General features: G+C 27.7%; 3 protein-coding genes across 3 annotated transcripts; 2 read left to right on the top strand and 1 right to left on the bottom strand.

The window, feature by feature from the left end:
* Window positions 1-8,119: 8,119 nt before the first annotated feature.
* LOC123292936 (ADP-ribosylation factor-like protein 16) lies at window positions 8,120-9,132 on the top strand (the record flags this gene model as incomplete). The annotated part of the gene is made up of 2 exons (XM_044873650.1): window positions 8,120-8,440; window positions 8,926-9,132. Coding segments are annotated over 2 exons (528 nt in total), but the record flags the coding sequence as incomplete, so codon positions are not given.
* Window positions 9,133-9,566: 434 nt separating this feature from the next.
* On the bottom strand, window positions 9,567-16,498 carry LOC123291502 (kynurenine aminotransferase). The gene is made up of 8 exons (XM_044871809.1): window positions 16,300-16,498; window positions 13,070-13,154; window positions 12,134-12,284; window positions 11,672-11,908; window positions 11,273-11,516; window positions 10,261-10,614; window positions 10,039-10,202; window positions 9,567-9,720 (listed from the first exon to the last, which is right to left on the bottom strand). The coding sequence occupies exons 1-8, from the start codon at window positions 16,481-16,483 to the stop codon at window positions 9,664-9,666; spliced, it is 1,476 nt and encodes a 491-aa protein (XP_044727744.1). The 5' UTR covers window positions 16,484-16,498; the 3' UTR covers window positions 9,567-9,663.
* A 426-nt stretch (window positions 16,499-16,924) lies between these two features.
* Window positions 16,925-18,591, top strand: LOC123291504 (kynurenine aminotransferase-like). The gene is made up of 5 exons (XM_044871810.1): window positions 16,925-17,149; window positions 17,211-17,374; window positions 17,530-17,704; window positions 17,767-17,885; window positions 17,943-18,591. The coding sequence occupies exons 1-5, from the start codon at window positions 16,936-16,938 to the stop codon at window positions 18,003-18,005; spliced, it is 735 nt and encodes a 244-aa protein (XP_044727745.1). The 5' UTR covers window positions 16,925-16,935; the 3' UTR covers window positions 18,006-18,591.
* The last annotated feature ends 3,307 nt before the right edge of the window (window positions 18,592-21,898 follow it).

Genomic DNA, 21,898 nt, shown 5'->3' with positions numbered 1-21,898 from the left:
TTAATTTTGACTATTATTTACAAATTATGTAACCGTTTTGTGCGAAAATGAAAATCGTTATATTGTGATACCATTATTAACTCACTAATAATTTTTAAAAAAATCATACGAGTCACAAATTTGAATGCTCAAATGTTTAAAATGAAGGCTTGTGCTGCTTTTTATTGGTACCTCATCCAAATAATATCCATAATTTTCTAAATATGATGTAATTTTTTTTGTGGACACGTCATTTTTTAAAAATTCTTTATTCTTGGTGCTGAAACAATTAATGGACTGACAAATATAAAATTTTCTATGAAAAATCATGACAAAAACTTTATATAAAAAGTATAAATTTTTGAACAAAACTTAACCACCACGCACTGATGAAAATGGTGTAATGTGAATTTCGTACTCAATTAAAATGTTTCCCATTTTGTTATTTAAAATATCGTTTTAAGTATTATTCAGAATTTTAAAAAATATTGTCTTCCCTAATTGTTATATGGATAAGAAATTTGTATTTTTACCCTATTGCGTCTTTCGATTTTTATTATTCTTATCCAAAAAATAAGAATTGACCAAGTTTTGACGAGTTATACCAAAAAACAGTTAAAAATATTTTTTATTAATATTAGAAAAAATATTCTATTTTTAAGATCAATTCTATTTTAAAAAATAATTTTTTAAATGTTAAATCTTTTTTTTTATTATAAAAGATTAATCAATGTGGTTTATTGTTAAGAATTTAAGATTGTGGCATTTTTCCAGTTTTTAGAAACCATCTTGAAGGAATTTTTTTCCAATTATAATTCAGTTAAATTAAACATTTGAATTCGCTGTATTAAATCAGGTTTTTTCTGGTATGTTGTTTTAGAGCTCGGCAAACGATCGGGTAATTCTTAAAAATAAAAAAAATTCCAATAATTTTGACCTTATTATTCCAGTTTTTGCCAATTTTGGTCTCGAAGTACTGATGGATTCATTTTTAAAGTTAGTTAAATTTTCAACAATTTGAGGACAGAATGGTTTTTATAAAACCAATAGTTCCCGACATACCGGACGATATGAAGTAAACGAAGGATATTCTTAAAAAATCCTCCTGACATTTTCATCACAGAGGTCTAAGTTTGATTAAAATAAATTCATTCTCAAAACTGATGTCACATTTTCAGATATTTTTCATCAATTTTAGCAATTTAGCAAAATGTTATCATTTTTACTAACATTCAAGCTTCTGAAGACATGATATTTTCTTGGATAACATCTTCCTTCCTCTTAGTTGGCTTTCTTGGTTGAGTGGGGTACTTTGAGACCCCAAAAGAGGAAGAGAAAGGGTTACCAAGGAAATTCTGGGTCTTCAGAAACTTGAATGATACTGAAATTGATGAAATTTTGCTAAATTGATAAATTATATTAAAAAAGATATCGATAAAAAATATGTGAAAATTTGATATCAGTTTTGAGTATGTATTTATTTTAATCAAATTTTGCTTTCTTTAATGGACCTGGTTCGTCCTAGAAATTTTGAGATGCCAGGATGATTTTTAAGAATATCTAGGCGGACACCGATAATTATTCGTTTTGAAAAGCCGTATCTCTGAAATTATTAATTAGTCTTATAAAAACCGTTCTAATCTCAAATTGTTTCAAGTTTAGCCTACATTAAAAATGAACTTACATTTTTTTTTTTTTTTTTTTATGAAAAACTAGTTCTTCGGGGTCAAAATCGACAAAAACTGAAATAAAATTTTTTTTAAGAATGGCCCTGTTTTTGCTAATGTCTACATTTGGATTTAACATTGCCTTAAATTACAAACAACATGTCAAAAACTAAAATGTCTGATTTGATGCAGAGTTCATAACTTTTTCATGTTTAATCAGACTAAATTATTAAATATTTTGAAATCGATCGCACTCGAAATACAAATGGAGTATTATTACACATTTTACGTTACGCATTTTTTTTGTGTATTTTCCTAAAATAAAAATAACACATTTGTTTTTAGAGTGGAGTTATTTGCTCGACAATTTTATCCATAGAAAACTGCATTGATTAATTTTTTCTATGTATATCTAAAAATTTCGTTCGATAATTTTTGTTAAATATCTTTTTCATTTTTCCAATTAAAAAAAAGGAATCATAAATAATGTCTGAAAGTATAAAACGAAAAGCTAACAAATTTTATTCCGATAAATTTTTTAAAAATATTTCAGTGTATTTCTTACATCGTTATTTTTGAATTTGATCTCGTTTCGGTGGTGGTATTCTAATTCACACGTTGTATTTAAAAAAAAAATATACATTTTTTTCTCTGTTTATGTGATCAAAAAAAGTGGATTATTCAAGCGTCTTGTGTTATAAAAGACGTATTTAAAAAAAAAATTGTGTTTCACCGAAAAACCTAATCAATTTTGTATAAAATTTTCGATTTATAAAATAATTAATGCCATAAATTTTATTATTTATTGCGAAAGTATGTTTTTATTCACAATTTTTTAATTTAGTAAGTAATATTTTTTATAAATTAATGATGCGCCATTGTTTAAAAAATCAGGAATTTTTCGATTTTTTTTTAAGATGAATCGATTTAAGACAAACGCAAAGTATTTGAAGAAATAGAGAAATTAAGATGTATTTATTTTCCGTCGATGTTAATCAATAGAAAGAACCAATCTATTCGTTAAATTTTCAATTACAAAAAGAATAGTACTATAATCATTTTTTTGATTTATGGTAGAAGTTTCTACAAGGAACATACGGAGTCAATACGCCCGAAATATATAAGACTTCACTTCTTATTCGAATCGTAGAAGCGTAAAATCATAAGTAGAAAAATCCTAAATATTAATATTTTATTAATAATATTTTCAATATTTTTATTGACAATGCATCACGGCCAATGTTGAGGGTTACTTTAAATCAAAACAGTAAAATGCCTCATGCATCTGGGTCTTGCAATTTGAGCGCTCAACGTGGGGCCTCTCGTATAAGCCAGAAAATTTATCAACTGTTTTTTAAAAACACCTTAATTTAAAAAAAAAAAAAATTAACATCGTAATTGAATACTTGCGTTAAAAAAACGTCTTTTAACCAAAAAATAAACTGATAATCGAATTTATCTTTCAAATTTTGAGGTTAGCATCAAAATATTTTAGCATTTTTTCATTGAGTTTTTAAAACAAAATAATAAAACATTAATAAATAAAATAAATACATTCAATCAAAATCATTTATTACATTGACAATAAACTGACAAAATGTGATTATATAATATTTAAAAAAAAAAGAAAAATCGTAATTAAAAATAATAAATAGTATTAGATAATGTTTAAATAAAAAATAATGATTATATTTTTTAAAATGTAAATAAATTATATTTTTTTTGTTTGTTTGTTTTTAATTAATTAATTTCTTTTTGTAATAAATAAATAAAAGTAACGATGTTCAAAATCATTGAATAATTTGTATACTTGATATTATACAGAGTGTCTCAAAACTACTGATTGGGAAGAGCAAAGCGATTTAGAGAATGAAATTTTTAGTTCAAATTTTAAATCCGATTCAGCATTAATAAAATAAGAAAATAAATTGTAGTAAATTTTATTTTCTAAAACTTTGATTTGAACTTTTTAACGGTGTGTCGGATTTATTTTATCCTCTAAATCGCTCGGTTCTTCTTATGCAGCAGTTTTCAGGCACCCCATATTATAAAAATACGACAATTCGTACACACATACATACGCATATTATTTAATTAATATGGATAAAACAAGAAAACAAATCAAACAGTCTTATCAAAATAAAAACAAAAAATTAAATAAAAAAAATACAAAAAAAATATAAATAAATAAATAAAAAATATTTGTAATATATTTCCAAGAATGTATGTTATTGGAAATATAACATCTTTAATTTTCAATTTTATTATATGTTTTTTTTTTTCTTCAATATATGTAATACTGAATATGATGTTTCAATAAAAAAAGGTTTATTCCTATTTAATTATTCTTTTTTTTATCATTTAAATTCCCTACTTCAACTTTTCCCAGATTTACAGTTCATTTATCATGATTATTTTGTAAAAGTGAGTATTAAATTAGTAATGCGTATATATTTAAGCTTGAAAAAAGGTTAGTAAAATATATGTATATTACATTATTGATAATTGTAAGTCAAAAGTGGAGTAGTGGCTAGCGCACTCGCCTCCGATTACAGAGTACCTCGGTTCGTATCTAGCAGCGGGGTATGTTTTATGTTATTTTTATTCCCACCCTCTGAAAGAAGAGTGATTTATGACATAAGTGGGACTAACATTATTATTATTTTTTTTAAACAACATGTTCTCCTATTACAAAATCTTATAAAATTTAATTTAACAGGAATTAATTTTTGCATGTACAAACAAAAAAACAAGCAAAATAGCTCCGCGATCTTAGCACCTCATGTGCGGAATTTCGATTGACCGATTATACCATCTGAAAGGTCAGAAATTGGTCATAAAAGGTCAGTTGGTCTCATTAATTGGTCAGCATCAGAAAATTTTTTATTAAAGATTGAAAAAACTCCACCTATGCGCGATCGGGAAGCATTCGCTGATAATTGGTCAGCTAATATAAATAATTGGTCAGTTTAATTTTATATTCAAAAAATAATATAATTTCGAAAAAATTTTCAATTTTTTCAACATTTGTACTAGGAGAACATAAGTGGGAATTAGTAGTTCCTGATAAGGAGAAAGGTGAGTAAGTGTTTTCACCCCGAAAGTCTAAAATTTTATTTTGGCAGAAAGTTATTGGTCTGCCCACTAGAGGTCACACTCACCAAACACGGGTGTGCAGACCACTAACTTTCTGACTTACGAGGTGACAACAATTACCTTGCTATCAGGTACTACTTATTCCGTCCGTCCTTGATGTTCTCCTAGTAGAAATGTGAAAAAAATTGAAGTTTTTGAACGAAAAAAAACTAATTTTTTCATCATTTACTAGGCAAACATGCTGTGGTGGAAATTTGAAAAAAAATGAAAATAAAAATCAGATTTTGCTTAAAAGATCTAATGAACTTTTTTTTAGTATATGTCCTCACCTAGTTTCGAACCAAGGGACTATTTATTCGAAGTCAGATACGCTAACCATTATACCATTAGGGCTCTGTTATTCGTATTAATAAATAATTATATTCATATTTTCGACTTTCTTAAATTATAACAAAAAGTAAAACTCATTTTCGGAAAATTTTGAGTAGTATTATTACAAAAAAAAATGGCAAACGAAGTTTGAAATACTTACCTATCGTGAAGTTCGAAATACTTACCTATTTTTAACTGAAATAATATTGTATAGCTACAGAGAGATGGGGAAAAATAAAATAAAAACAGGGTTTGAGTTTTCAACTTTATTTAAATGAAATCAAAATACATAAAAACTATTTACGAATTACTTGCACATAATTCCATATAATTAATTTCATCTTAAAAAAATTTTTTTGCATCAACTTTTTTTTTACAAACCAAATACTACACAAAAATAAAATGAAAATCCAAAAAGAATATTACGTATTTACAATCCAACTTCTTTATCTCACCTATATTTTATAAGAATTTGTTTGTACCTTTACTAAAAAAAAATTAATTAGTTAATTAATAATTTTGTTCTGAAAGGAAAAATGGGATAGAATAAAATAAAACAAAATTTAAAATATATAACGATATTTATTTATTTATATTAATTTGAAAACGTTATCCCGAAAATTGATTTTTTACTATATAAAATAACCATTATTATTATTCATTCAAATTTTTTATAGGTGACATATGTACAAATATATATAATACAAGTGAAAACAAACAGTTGACTGAGTTAATTGTTGAAATACCATGCATAGTCAGTGTTGATTTATTTATCACATTACACATACAAACATGTGACACATACATAACTGATAATCAAGTATAGTACCTATTATAAAATTTCCGCCTAATTGGCGCCCTCACGAGTAAACAGTGATGTTTATGAAAAAAAATTTTACATTTAAACTTTTGTTCTATCTCTAACGGTTTACAAGATGGGTCCTACGGACCCAAGACAAAATTCACCTATGATGCTCATTTACGAACTTGACCTCACTTTTTACGTCCTGAGTACGCTGTAAAAATTTCAGCTCGATATCTTTTTTCGTTTTTGAGTTATCGTGTCCACAGACGGACGGATGGACGGACGGACAACCGGAAATGGACTAATTAGGTGATTTTACGAACACCTATGACAAAATTTTTATACTAACATCATTATTTTTAAGCGTTACAAACTTGGGACTAAACTTAATATACTATGTATATTTCATATATACATGGTATAAAAAGAGTGAAAAATTTAAATAAAAGGAAAAATTCATTTTTTTAAAAGTAAAAAATTATAAAAAAAATATTTCCCCTACTCTGTCTGGTTTATAGTGAAGAGCTGTGCGTAAGTACTCACTGCCCTGATAAAACCATCCGGCTCAAAGCATGCGCGTTACGACAGAGACAACTTTTTTAATTTTTTTTAATATTAAATTAAACTGACCAATTATTTATATTAGCTGACCAATTATCAGCGAATGCTTCCCGATCGCGCATAGGTGGAGTTTTTTATTTTTTCTGCGAATGAGGTGCTAAACTTATTAATTGACCTTGAAAAACTTTAATCTTTAATAAAAAAATTTCTGATGCTGACTAATTAATGAGACCAACTGACCTTTTATGACCAATTTCTGACCTTTCAGATGGTATAATTGGTCAATCGAAATTCCGCACATGAGGTGCTAAGATCGCGGAGCTAAGCAAAATAAGTTTTTTTTAAAATATTTTGTAATAGGCGAATATGTTATTTAAAAAATGGGATAAAATACATAGCATGTTCTCCTGTTAACAAATTTCAAATTTTAGTCTTAACGAGCGATTTTTTAATTTATAAATAAATACTAATTTTAATATTTTGTAATAGGAGAATATGAGTGAGATAAACTATATGACATGTTTATTATATTGTACATATTTTTAATATTTTATAACAGGAGAACATGACTTTAAAGAGTGAGATATATTTATGATTATTTAAATTCCCACCCCCTGACAAGTGATTTATGACATATTTTGTGATTTATGACTGGCGTTATTTGTAGGAAGAGGGCGGGTTATATTGATAATTTAAACTATAAAAAGAGTTGAAAATTTTTATTATCAGAAAATATTCATTTAAGTTAAAAGTAAAAAATGTAAGCCTCACCGGGATACGAACCAGCGTATCCGTGTTTCATAGGCAAGTGCTATAACCACACTGCAACCCGATTTTTTAAATAAATTTAATGAATTTAATACTTACTTTTACTATTAATTAGCACTTCATTTTACTTAACCTTTAGCTGTCTACTAACAAACGACTTATTCAATTTTAATATGAAATGATGGCAATGCTTTTGGCGCACGAACCAAAGCCGGCGTTCTTTCTTATTGGAACATTTTTCTCATTTTGAATTCAATTTTGGAATCACACTCATTTTGCCTGCACTATTAGTTAATTCGCGGTTTATGGAATTGGAACCAGTGAATAATTTTCATTTTTTATCAGATCTGATGCCAATGCAGAATTAAGTGGGTCTTACATTTGATTTTTAAGTTCACTTTCATCAAGTATAGACAACATTTTCGTAATAGTTATTTTGAGGAGCAGTTAAAGTCTGAGAATTACAAAGCATTAATCCATTGATCTAGCGGCCTATTCAGAAATAATATCATATGCTTTTAAATTGTTTGTCCTCAGGAAAAATCAATTTTAAGTGTGTCTTAAATTTAGAATAATTTTAAGTTTGCTCTTCTCACGTCAAAATTATAAATCTTTTATGTCCTGCCCTGTTTAAAGGAATGTATTTTTTAGTGATGTTTACCCGTTAAAGTTTTTATTTTATTTTCAAGAATTTCCACAGCAACGTTTTACTTCTATGTGTAGGTTTTACACTTCTTTTCTAGGTCTATTCAAGGTTGATGGGCTAGGCGATGAAAATAAAGATGTATCAAATGCGCAAACAATGTTATTTTTACTTCCACTGTTGCTATAGCAACAAAACTATGGATAAAACGAAAACTTTTTTCTTGTAAACATGGTGTTGTGTTTGGGTCCAAATGGATCGGGTAAAACACTGTTACTTAAAAAATTACAAAATTATGAAGAAATCGATTTAACGACAAATACTGTACCATCTGTGGGTACAAATATTTTTACAATACTATCACCAGATAAATCACAGTATGAGGAAGTAACAGAAATTGGTGGTTCAGTTGCATCAATATGGAAAAAATATTATAAGGGTGTTCGAAAAATTATGTATGTGGTGGATGCATCAAATTTATGTCAAATATCTGCAGCAGGTATACTCTTATATGAATTGTTGGTGGATCCAGCTACAAAGAATGCAAAGGTAATATAGCTTGGTAGCTTTATAAATAGTTCTGAGAGTATGGTGGAATCTAAATTGACTATTAAAGCAAACCAAAGAACTAGGTTCAATCAACTTTTGTTTAAGTTATTTTTTGATTGGTTAAGTACTAAACGACCTATTAGCCATAATAGATTAAAATGGTCCATCCTGTATATGTAAAGTTTATATATAAGCGAAATACCACTGACAGAATCATCACGATATCTCTGAAACTATACACCCGATTGACTTGAAATTTAGTAAAGTTACTTAATTAGCAATCGAAGCTCAGAAAAAAAGGATGGGTGTTTGTATGAAAATAACATATGGACTGTATTACTAAAGCCCATGAAATTGTGAACAAAAGAGAGGATAAGTGTGGACAAAGGAAGTGAAGGCTAAAACGTGGTATTTTTTGTTTAAAAGGAATTCTCGAAAAAGTTAAGACTACAATTTAAAAAAATTCAAGTTATTTGTATTTTTAGATTTTACTGATATTAACGAAAATGGATGTTAGCTATCGACAAATGAGAAATGAAGCGTTGCTAATGCTACAATATGCAAAATTAAAGGATCGAATACCTCAACAAATTTCTGTAGTTGAAGCTAGTCCTATAAGTGGAGAGGGTATTTCAGATATAGTTAAATGGTTGTTTAATATACCCATCGAACAAAAAAATAAACAAAAATAATACTTTAAAAGTGTATGTTTCAACTAAAACGAGAAAATAATAAATAAAATGTTAGAAATCGAAAATGCGAATTTTTATTACCATATTAATGAATCATTTAAAGATAATTTTTAATATTTTCAATATTTTGTAACAATATTTTTAGCTAAAAGTCTCTGGTTAGCGATTAAACAAAGAAGATTACGATTTCGCAAATCTCTAGTTTTTTCGACATTTAAAAAAAAAAAAAAAAGTCTTTAAATTATATCAAAATGAGAGCTGAGAGAATAACATTAAAACTAAAATCGAATTCGCTTCGCCTAAGGCCTCATTCTAAAATTAGGGGCAACGTCCGTATTTATTTGACGAGTATTAAATGTTTATCAAATCAAAGATTACTATTAGCAATATTCATACACTGGGGATATTATTTTAAAGGAATAATCAGAAAAATGTTAACATTAGATCTGTAGTCCGTTTTATTTCTGTTTAGTAAACTTTTTATTTTACAAAAATACGTATTTGATAAAAAATATTTTATTCAATAACTTATTACTTAGTTGACCATTTCTTCAAAATTTCTGCTGCTTCCTTTAATGTTTCATCTTTCTGCAAAAAGAAACATATTAAAGTTTAGAAATTTTAGTATTATTTTTCTCGAAACACCGATATACGGGCTAGTATAGAAAGACCAATTGATTGGACATTAAAATTTTTAAAATTTGAAATTCAAAATGAATTTTCTATTTGTTAAAAAACATCCAGGCTGCCTCTTTTCTAAATACGCGCCTGTGCGGACACGTGCCTACTTTGCCTTATGGGTAATCCTGATAAATACGTATTTTAAGCATAATAAAACATGGTTTTGCATTTGTCTAAATATTTAAATGTCGATATTTCTTTTATTACTAATCAGAGTCCACTTACTTTTATGAAACAGTATCTGACATAATCTTCTGCTAATGGTTTATGAGGTGCGCTATAAAATGCAGATGGTGGGATACCTTGGAACTTAATATTTTTGGTCATCCATTTTGTAAATCTATAGTCTTTATACCGATCTGTTTCTGTAGTTAAATCAACTTTCTTCTCTAAAAACATAAAATACAATTAATTTTGTTTAAATTGAAAACTTGTAATCAATTTTACCTAAAGGAGTCCAATCGGCTACTAAAAAGAACCCTCCGTCTGGAATTGTTGGCACCATACCAACATCACTGAGAAATTTAACCATATAATCACGTTTTGCTTCTAGTTCTTTAGGTAGAGTTTTAAAATAACTCTCTTCAGAACCTAATCGATTTAATTCAAGTTCAAATCCTCTCGCTACGGCTTCTTGACACGGAGTATTACATGTATAAATACAATTTTGATGAATCATTTGTAAATTCACCATTAAATTTGCCGGCCCATAAGCCCATCCGGTCTTCCATCCAGTTATACTGAAAGTTTTACCAGCCGATCCAATAGTTATTGTACGTTCCCACATGCCAGGTAATGTAGCTATAAAATGTAACATAATGATTGAAAAACTTTACATAACTGGGATAACTTAGGGAAAACACAAACAACTTTTCGTTTAGGAATTTTATGAAACTCTGTATGGACCGGCTTCTTTTTTCTAGCAGGCAAATATTTCCTATGATATTGTTTGATTTCAATACGAGAAATCGCTCTTCAGATGGAATTTTGGATTGTATCTTAGAAACATGCATCCAATCATCAAATGAATCCGATTTTTGTAATTTTTGGGTAAAAATTTTCTAATGTATTGAGTTTTATCGAAATTGGTGACAATAATTCTTTCTCGATTTCTTGCAGTTTTCTCAAAAAAGACAAAATCGGGTTCTTTTTACGATTAGTTGAGTGTTTTCGTTGATATCACTCAAAATTTTGTATGAAGGAAAATTTTTATTTTCTTGGTATCTTTGATTAGGTTTAGATAAAATTAAAAAACTATAAAAAGTTTGACGGTAATTGGGAAAAATTATTGTCTAACGTAATTTAAAACCCATAAAATTTCAATATTGGTTTTATTGTTGAAAAATTTCTGGATTTTTATCAATAATATTCCTTGATAATTCCCGATTTCAACGGTTTGTGACCACTCTGATAAAGGAAGGACATATAATACTTGAAAATTATCTCAGCTGTTTCTTACCTATTCGAACATGTTTATGAGGTTTATACACCAGCCATTCATAAACTTCATCGGAAACACATAAAACGTTCCATTTTTTGCACAAATCGGCAATCACTTGAAGTTCACTTTCGGTAAATACTTTTCCTAGTGGATTGTGCGGTGTATTTATTATAATCATTTTAGTTTTTTCGTTGAATAGTTTTTCCAATTCATTGTTATCCAATACCCAATCGGAAGAGTGAATAACTCCAGATGTTTTTTTCTAAATATAATAATTTTATTAACATTTATAAGTATGAAAAGAACCCTAAAATAATTGGTTATAGCCAGGTCTTTTTCATCGAGTATAAAGAATGTACCTACAATTAAGCTCGATAAAAGACTCTTGAATATAACTAAATTGAAAAAAAAGCTTACTGGTTTAAGTGGAATATATCTAGGAACACCTCCAGCGGAGAGCACCATTGGTTCGTAGCAATCAAAATATGGTTCGATGATAATGACTTCATCTCCATCATCAACATGGCCAACAATTGTTGAATATAACGCCTCATAAGCGCCAGCTGTTACAAGGATCTCAGTATTTGGGTTAATCTGGCGACCAATCAATTGAGAGTACAATTTTGATAAAGCATTTACTAATCTAGGATGGCCCTATAAAACAATAATTCAAAAATCAAAAAAAAGCTTTCGGTTATATTTACAGCAGTGATGTACGGATACGGTAAAATGTATTTGATGAAAAAATTTCGACAACCTTGGGTTTAGTAGAATTCAATCCTTCGTAAATCAAGGAAAGATAGAGTTCCCTCAAGTAGGTACTAGATATCGAAAAATATGCATCTGTGACATCACTGCTTTTAGATTATCTTAACGTACAAATCCTCGAGTATATTGATGATACAAAACATTCTCTCCAGTGGATACTTCAGCTAAAGCTTTTGAGATGTAATCTGGTGGAGCAAAATCAGCAAATCCTTGTCCAAGATTGAGTGGTTTATGGTCTAAAGCTAGCTGAATATATTCAACCCTGAATTCAAAATTACATTAGTACCTTAACAAAATAAATATTTAGCAACCTTAGCACAAAAAAGGATCAACAACTACGATTGTCTATATAAAAAAAAAAGGAACAAGAAAGCTACTCATTAACCCAAATCTATTCATTTAAATGATTTCGCAACATAAAGCACCATTGTACTGTTTCCCCATATCCAAATGTTTATTAAATATAAATAATTACGAATTTATCAAAAACAATCCCAAATGTTCAATTCAACCGCTTTTATCGTCTAAAGTTTTACAAGTTTAGTTAACGATCAGTAGCCAAATTAACGACGAGCATCGTTATCATTACACTTGGGTAAAGTCATCAAGCTTAATACAGACGGTGATGTTTATGTGATGAAAGGAACATCTGCATATCTATCGAATTATTTTAACTGTACCATCACACAGCGATAACGACAGTTGTCGTTTGAAAGCAAGTACAGAAAGCTTGCTTTTGTGCCTTTGTGGTCTATATTTAATATTAGTCTATGGTTAGATATCCAAATAAACCTATAATTTTTGACATGTAAAACAGCTGTTGATTCTTGACTTTCAGCCAAAAACTTATTTTTGATACACCGATTTATGGAAACAATATTGGATCAAATATATTTTTATATTGAAAACCCCTCAAAACATTATTTTTACAAATTTAACAAAGTTAATTAATGTTCAATGTATAGTACGGTTAGCTTATCTATTATAATTACATTGAAAATATCAAAATTTTGAGATAAAACAAAATATAAACATAATTAAACTTACCAAACACTTTTTTCACTTCCTTCATATCGTTTCGGTAGTTTAAATTTATTGGCATCACCTTTTTGAGTACTTGTTGACATTGCGGCTGATAGACAAGAAATAGTAGATTGAATTACTCGACGGTTGTTACACAACTGTTTAAAACTGTTTGAAATCATTTTTTGATAATTATCTTTATTTTTTATGGGAGATAATATATTAATATAGCATGACAATGCTTTAAATATTTTTAAATGAGATAAAGAATAGAGAGATCATACAAAGTATATTTCCCTATTAACCTCTAAATTAATAATCATCTCTTAAATATTTTTCTTATCAAACATTAATTAAAAACAAATTAATGATGATAATCCAAATACAAAATTTGACTAAAGTACATGATTACACATTATGCTAATTTTATACATACATACATTTATTATATTTTCTATATTTAACAAATATTATTAATAAACTTCCTTAAAATACAAAAATTTTACTGAAACTACTTTGAAAGTTTAGAACTATTTATTTAAAATCAAATCAATTGAATCATATAAAACCTTAACTAGCCTAATTAAAACGTATTTGTAACAAAATATAAAATTGCTTTTTTAAAATTTTCCACAACTGATTTTTTTATTATTTTCGAGTATTTTTTTTTTAAACTTATCTTTTTGCTAGCGCATTTATTTTAAATATTTGGTATCATTTTATCTTTTGTTGCATTACAACTAATTTTATCACAGGTTGAATTAATTGTTTTAATTACAATACAGGTTGTTGATAGCTTTATTAATAATCAAACCAACAAAACTCTAGTTTTGAATGATAATTCAAAAATTGTTAGTGCGATATGCTTAATTAATAAACCACTTTGAATTATATGCAAATTTATTGAATTTTATATGCAAATATTAATAAAAGTAAGTTTTTTTTAAACAAACAATCCTTATCATACATAATTAAGGTACATATAAATGAAAACTGTGATGTGGGATATTTTCCAAGTTCAGATATAACAATGTCAGTAAATAAGGTATTTTCTTTAAAAAAAATCGTAATTAATTTTCCCGATTTTCGTTTTATCTGTTATTAATTAGGTGGGATTTATAACAAACTCGTTTCACGTAGTCACTGAAAGTACTTCGCATTTTCATTATTAGAAATGGCTTTCAGCAAAATTTTTGAAACTATGCATACAAAGTCTTAAAAGTAAGAGATATTTGAGTAAGTTAGGGGGGGAGGGGGTAGTTGAAATTCAAGCACACGAAATAATTCACGCCTTTGGGTAATATATCCATGAGGAGAATTGTTGTATTCGAAAGAAGAATAATTTATACATAAAGTTAGTTAATATTTTCGTCCACCTTATTGTGTAACAACTCGACTAGTAGGTGTTTAAAAGTTTCTTTTACATACATTCAAAAACTGGTAAACGCGACTATTTCTGTTGCGTTGGTTTTCTCTAAATGTGTATTTTTCAGTGATGATATAATATCATGATGCTCTCAAACGTAACATCTCTTTACGAACAGAAGCATAGTATAAGTGTGTTCTGAAATTAATCCAGCATGCTAACCATAGGTCAGTATTGACTATAGGAACAGAAACTATGTCTGATAATATCACAACATGATTTCATCAACTTACACCAATACTTACTACATATTACATGGTGTCATTTAAGAAACCCAAGCTCAAATAATTTCTATTTTATTCTAATTTCTTTTTTAGTTTTAGAAATATTCACACTCTAAAAGAATTGATTAATTATTGAATTTGAATTTTAAAACGTTTATGTTAATCTTTTATTTAATAATATACTTTTAATTGAGGAAATTTAACATTTATCAAGAGTTAAAAATATGGATAATAGAAAATTAGTGTTTTTAAAAAGTATCCAAGAAGGTAGCAATAATTTGCATCAATTTTGGTAAGTCTGATAAGTTTTATCTTTTATTGAAATGCAAAAGTGGTCCTATATGTACACCACACTGTGGATCATATAAAAACACAAACGTACAGTATGGCTCAAAATAAGCACACCTAGCTAAAAAAATTGCTTTGAACTTTGCTTTTACTCCATGTGTTAGAGTTCAGTAGTTAAAATCCTCGCTTACAACAATGATGTGTCTAGACTGTTTTTTTAAAAAGTTTCTCATATAAGGTTAAAAATTTATACTTCTAATAAAATTTTGGATAAAAATATTTATAAAATTTTAGGTCATCTGATGTGAATTTAAGCAATGAATTGAAACCAATAGATTTGCGTAGGCACTTTATAGATTTTTGTCCAAATCCAGAAATGAATAATATTTTAGCAGATGTTGTTCTTGATAAAACAAAATTATTTAATCAATATACGAGAGATTTTGTACGTAAATATTTGTCGTGTTCACTTAGTGAAATTGAATATTGCATGAAACGTATGTCCTTTCTATGACATATCTTTACGGGTCAAATTATTATACAAAAAAGGCCCCCCAGCATATATCAATACCAATCAATTCAAAAATTGGATTTGGTTAATTATATTAGGGCCTGTTTTGGTGGTTAAATTCCAATCATCTCTCCTCTTTACAAAATAGATGAAAATGAAAAGTACGGATGGATATACTCTTCATGAAATGGACAAATTACACTAAATGAGCGTGACTATATGGGAAATAAAAACTTTTTTGAACTATGTTTGAGTTTTGTAGGGTCATGCACGTTTGGCAGATCTTTTGGCGAAATATTATAGGACTTTATTAGATCGACAAATTTGTCCTGATAATAACTTAGTGATTACAATGGGTTTAACAGAAGCTATATATATATGCATATCTGGATTTATTGATAAAGGTGATGAAGTCATTCTGATTACTCCAGTTTATCACAATTGTAAACCTCTTGTGCTAATGTATGGTGGAATTGTCCATGAATGTCCTTTAAAGTTTGTCGTAAGTATTCACGTCCTTTAATTTAGTAGGTGATTTGGAAACATGGATATAGTTATCTAAAAATGCATTTATGACGATTTTATTGTGTGCTATTGAGAATCAGTAATTTCGTGTTTTTTCATTGATTTACTTTTACGATGCTCAAAAAAGAGGTTTAAAGGCTTTTTAATCTAACAATAACCTATACTTTTGTTTCATTTCTTCATTTAGGTTAAGAGTTTTATAAAATTCTTAATGCACAATTAAGTTCGTAGAATTTAAGTTAAAATAAAATAAAATATATTCATGCAATTTAATAATTACCTTCCTGTTTGTGACCGAAATAATTCGATTCATAAGACTGCACCTCTTCTTTTTTCTCGAAAAAAGTTGTAAGCTTAGCAGTTTTTGACATAACTTCTTCTACCTTTTTCAATTTTTCTGCTGCTCTTTTCCTATTCGCAGCGCCGCTTAACCGTTTTCTTATACGAGGTCGAGATGAACTCATAGTTTTATCTAATTTTTTTGTAATTTTCAAAGAAACCGAAAGTAAGTAAAATGTTTAAAAGCTGTTAAAAACTATAATTTACGAAAAATGTAAATAGCGTTACTTATATTACAACGATATAGATGGCATTGAAAATTTCACTCATAATAAAGCGCGCTCAATTTTTATTGAACTAATCTATGAACTTTTAAAATATTTACTTATTCAATGTTAGATCGAAAAAAAAACTTGAACACAAATATTTTACCGTAAATTTTTTATATTTTGATCTTTGTATTGCCTCTAATTTAATAAAATATTGACACTTACAAGATAAAATTTGGAGTTATAAAGGAAAATTAACAAATAAATATGTTAGCTGAGGAAAAAATTGAGTCCTGAATATTTTCCAAATTCAATCTATATTTTTTTATCAATTTTAGGAAGATCAAAATGAGCAAAATCAATCTTCAATGAATTGGATTATTGATTTTGAATGTTTGAAAAATTTATTTAATAATAAAACCAAATTAATAATATTTAGTAATCCAAATTACTTATTGGGAAAAGTGTATACCAAAAATGAATTAGAATTTATTACAAATTTATGTAAAAAATGGAATGTTCTATGCGTAGTTGATGAATGCTTAGATTCAACGGTAGTTCATAATAAACATATTCGCATGGGTATGGAGAAAATTTTTTATCTTTTGAGCTTTTTTATTTAATTCGAAAAATTTACTTTCAGCAACGCTTTCTGAGACGTGGAATAGAACATTAACAATAGGAGGCAGTGGAGTTACTTATGGACGTACAGGTTGGAAAGTTGCATGGGTGTATGGTCCTGAAAAATTAGTTAATAGGATAAAAGTTGTTCATCAACTGTCATTTAGTTCTTTTACACCAGTTCAGGTAACAAAAGTTACAGAGTAACATTGAAAGGCTTCTTGTTTGTATATTTGAAAACAGAAAAATTGAATTCAGTCATGGTAATTCTAACCGAAACACCTCACGTATATTTTAAATAAAAATTATTATCTTTATAAAAATTGAGAAAAATGTTTTAGGAAACTTTAGCCAGAACTATTGAAAAATATGGATTTGAATATTTTCAAAGTAATTACGCTGACAATCGTGATTTATTGTTAAAGTATTTAAAAAAATGTGGTTTTCGAAATATCATCAATCCAGAAGGTGGATATTATATTGTAGTGGAAATTAATTTCAAACAAAATCATCAAGGTTTAAATACATATAAATTTTATAATACCGACATAATAATACTCATTTTGATGTATTTTTAGACGTATCCAACGATTATGCCACGGAATGTTTAACATCACCGTATGGAATACTCGGAGTGCCAATAATAAACTATGGAAATGAAAACAAATCCATTTTCTTTTGTTTTTCATTTGCACAAGTAAATATTGAGCGAACTATTAATCATAAACTATGTTATATAAATTTTTTCTTTCAGAAACTTGAAACAATCCAATTAGCAGGAAGCCGACTTCAATCACAAATACCAACGAAGTTTTGAAAAGTTTGCGATTATTTGTTGATTAAAATATATTACAATTATTGGAAGATTTACTATTGGCTGGTGGCAGAAAAGGGTACTATTTTGAAACAACTATAATGATAATTTTGAGATAACTTTGACGGAATATTATCAGTTTTAGTCCGCATGGCAACACTCTTTTTGTTAAATGATCATTACACAATTGAAACTTCGTGAGTGGCTTTCTTTTGACGATTCTAACAAACTTTCTCTCTAAAAAATGAAAAAATGCAACAGGGAATTTGTCGCACACTATGATCACTTAGTAACATTAATTCGAGGTGGTAGGCAAGTTCTTCGGAGCAGAATTTTTTTCGGACAAAATATTATTATTTTTTTTTATAATTATGAATGATATAAAGTGGCCATAGTGTCCGGCAAAAATACCCTGTTGCGTTTTGTCAGACCGATAGCTTAAATATGACGTTATCATCCTCATTTAAAAAAAGTCGTAGAGAGAAAGCTTGGTTGATTCGTCAAAAGGAAGCCACTCACAAAATTTCAAGTATTAATCCCTCATTAATTTCATTCGCCCCCATGGAGACACTTAACAAATAATAAAACTTTCGAGTCAAATTAATAATTTTTTATATTTTTAACTGAAATGGATTATAAATTATATAATAAAATCAATAATATGGCTACTAGAGACATGTGTTTTAACTCTACACATTTAATTGTACAAAAACATTATGCATTTCGAAGTTAAATAAAATGATTTTTAAATACTGATTTTTGTATTAATTTTTTTTAATTTCAAAGACACTTGCGCAAAAGCTTATTATTAATATTTCAATAATAAATTTCTATCGATTAAAACGGGGCAGTAAAATTTGGTCAGTTATCTTTCTATTTTAATAGATTAAGTGATATATTTGACTTGAAAACAGTCTTACTATAAAGATTATCTAAAATAATTTTTAGATCAATGGAAATGAAAATTTTAAGATCTTACTAAATTTTAACGATATTATCTGCTTGTCAAGAAATAAGCGTGTTAATTATTACATAATTAAAATTATCTAAAAAGTATTTTACTAATTTTAATCACATCTTTTGCGCAAGTGTGGCGTAATTTTTTTTTTTTCTCAACCAAAAAATTACTATGTTAGTATAAAAAATTGTTACACGTATGATAAAAGTTTTTGAATATTTTTTTTATGTTTCGAGGTATTTCAAAATGTTGATTATGGCCATGATTAGTTGAAAAAAAAGAGTTCGGTCGTGAAACCCCAGCTTTTTACCGATTGATTATCGATATATAAGTTGGCGAGGACTCTGTTTTATCGGGTAACTATGGTAACTGTGTATTGAAACAATCCAATTAGCAGGAATTAACGATTGAATTATTATGTCTTTTTTAGCACGTAGCTGTCAGTTCTTAACAAAATATGTTTGAAAAGTATTCCTTTGTGCTTGGGAACGCCCGGCGCTACCCCATACATCATTTGGTAAATTCAATCGAATATGCAAGAATTCGAATTCGAGTAACGTTTGTGTAACAATTTTTGAAAACAATAAAGGCAATTATTTATTATAGTTATGAAATTAGTTTTATTAAAGACTAAAGTATGTTGGCCTATTTATAATTAAAATTAAATAATAGATTGCCAAACTGTGTGTGTATTTTGTATATGCTGAGTTTAATATTAAATACACTACTTAAAATTATATTTATGATTAAGATTTCTTTTTCTCATCATTATTTGACAAGATGAAGGTAAAAATAAAATAAAACAACCGCAAGTGAAGAAAAAATTGAAATATGCCAATCATATTTTTGGACGGGTTTTTTACAGATGAAAGGGAGAGAAGACTATGCTGATTAATAAAGCGGAATTTTAAGGAATTTTTGAATTATGCTGGAAACTTTTCAGGCTACACTTGTAATGTTGGCTTATAACAGGCATGGCGGGCTTCAATTTTTTCAACCAGCACAAAAACCATTTATGCTTTAGTTCTCAGGCGCAGAACTGTTAAAATTGGACAGGCCTATCACCGAATTTGGTTGTCTTAACTTATGAAATAATTAAAAGCAGTGTAAAAAATATTAAAAAAATGAAAATATCAATTCTATCTGTCAGACAGGGCCGTGTTTATTCGAGGGTGCAAGGTTTGTGTGGCAACCAAGCGCAGGATCTGGAGGAGCGGGGCAACCGATGGCCTTATAACTATACATATTGATTGTGTACACAATCAATCAATTTTTGGAAAGTACTTAACAAACATTCATTAGAGTTGCAAATGCTTCAACATCTTTATGTATATATTAAACATTTTCTGTGGCAATAGCAGAAGGTGAACATCCTTTTCGAAATTGAAATTAATCAAAAACTACTTACGATCAACCATACCCCAAGAGAGATTGACAAATTTGGCCATAATAAATATCGAATCAAAAGTAGATTTCAAAACAGACGATATCAATAAAAAAAGTTTGCCAGCTTAAAAGCTAGAAAAATTTAATTTAATGTTTAAAAATGTATTTAATTAGAGTAAGTGTTATATAACCAAATAAACACAAAAATGAAGTTTTTAATTTTTTTATTTTCGCACCCTAGCGCCCAATATGGTTAAGACGGCCCTGCTGACAGATTTTATTCACAACAATTTTTTTTTACTTGCACAGACTTTTCCAGGTATTTTTCAAAATTTTTCTTTTCATTTTTTTTTCTTCGTTTTTTACAAAATATTGTTTTAAAAAAATTTTACAAAGATAAATATATATTTTTGAGGTAATAATATATATAAAATAAATAGCATACAAGAATATATATAATATAATAACATTAAGTTTTTCAATTTTTTTTATGTTAATATGAAATAAAAATTAATAAAAATAATAATAAAAACACACTTTGTAAAGCTTTTTTCTGTGTAGTGTGTAATTTGTTTGAACAAAGATAGCGCGTGGTGTGCTTTATTTTTATCAGAGACTCATCGATTGAAAATCATCTCCAAAAGATTCTTAAATCAAGACTAGTAATTAATAAGTACAGTTTTATACTTGTGAATGCTAACCAATAAGGTGTATTTTCGGGATTGAAAACGGTTCACAATAACACACACTTTTTTTGCAGAATTCTACTTGGGATGTGTGAAATACATTGATCATTTTAAAATTATCTTGTAGATTTTTAAGCGCTTTCGAAAATTATAGTTATATATCATTACTTTTGAATATTCAATAAAAATGGCGGTTTATTGCTGACTGATATGTCCTGGAAAAATATTACACTATAAAGCTGGAGTCCAAAGGTTGATTTAAGAAACTAGTTAATTATTGCTACAAAATTTTATATTTTGAAATATTCAAAAGTAAATGATTTTATTTAAAAAAAAAAAAAAAAAACTATTCCAGAAATATCACAAAATAGAAATGAAACTTCCGAAAGATAATAGTGCTCATGATATATTTTAAGCAGTTAATGGCTATTTGAGGCAAGAATTTCAAAACAACCATTTTGTGTTTCTTGGGTTAATAATACTGTAGTCAGACCTTAGTGATAGATTTTAATTATTTAAGGTTTATAAGTACTTAAAAAAAATTACAGAAAAACCATAAAGAGCCTTGGATTTCGTGGTTTCAAGACGGGCGTCTAAAATTCTAAGCCCCTTATGGGTATAAGGATGAATTTTTGTTGACTTCGAGTTGAGACAAAGTTATTGAAATAAATACCACAATACTCGAATTAAAATTGTATATTAAGAAATTCTATTTAAATAATAAAATTGTATGATTTTTAATACAATAATTTTCTAAATATAATATCTTAATATACAATTTTATTTCGAGTATTTTGATATTTATTTCAATAACTCTTATGGGTATTTCAATCACCTTCTTTCTATATTTTAAAGAAAATAATACT

This window comes from Chrysoperla carnea, chromosome 2, assembly GCF_905475395.1.
Source record: "Chrysoperla carnea chromosome 2, inChrCarn1.1, whole genome shotgun sequence".
NCBI classification, from domain to species: domain Eukaryota; kingdom Metazoa; phylum Arthropoda; class Insecta; order Neuroptera; family Chrysopidae; genus Chrysoperla; species Chrysoperla carnea.
The sequence above is the reverse complement of the archived record's forward strand: the minus strand, read 5'-3'. Positions and strand labels throughout refer to the sequence as shown.

Coding starts and splice junctions, on each gene's coding strand:
- LOC123291502 (XM_044871809.1), bottom strand. CDS start 16,483: ATGAGTTCATCTCGACCTCGTATAAGAAAACGGTTAAGCGGCGCTGCG. Junction 11,909..12,133: donor ATCAATATACTCGAGGATTT/GTACGTTAAGAT, acceptor ATTGTTTTATAG/GGCCATCCTAGATTAGTAAA. Junction 10,203..10,260: donor AGCCGATTGGACTCCTTTAG/GTAAAATTGATT, acceptor TTATGTTTTTAG/AGAAGAAAGTTGATTTAACT.
- LOC123291504 (XM_044871810.1), top strand. CDS start 16,936: ATGAATTGGATTATTGATTTTGAATGTTTGAAAAATTTATTTAATAAT. Junction 17,705..17,766: donor TTTCAAACAAAATCATCAAG/GTTTAAATACAT, acceptor ATGTATTTTTAG/ACGTATCCAACGATTATGCC. Junction 17,886..17,942: donor TTTGTTTTTCATTTGCACAA/GTAAATATTGAG, acceptor TTTTTCTTTCAG/AAACTTGAAACAATCCAATT.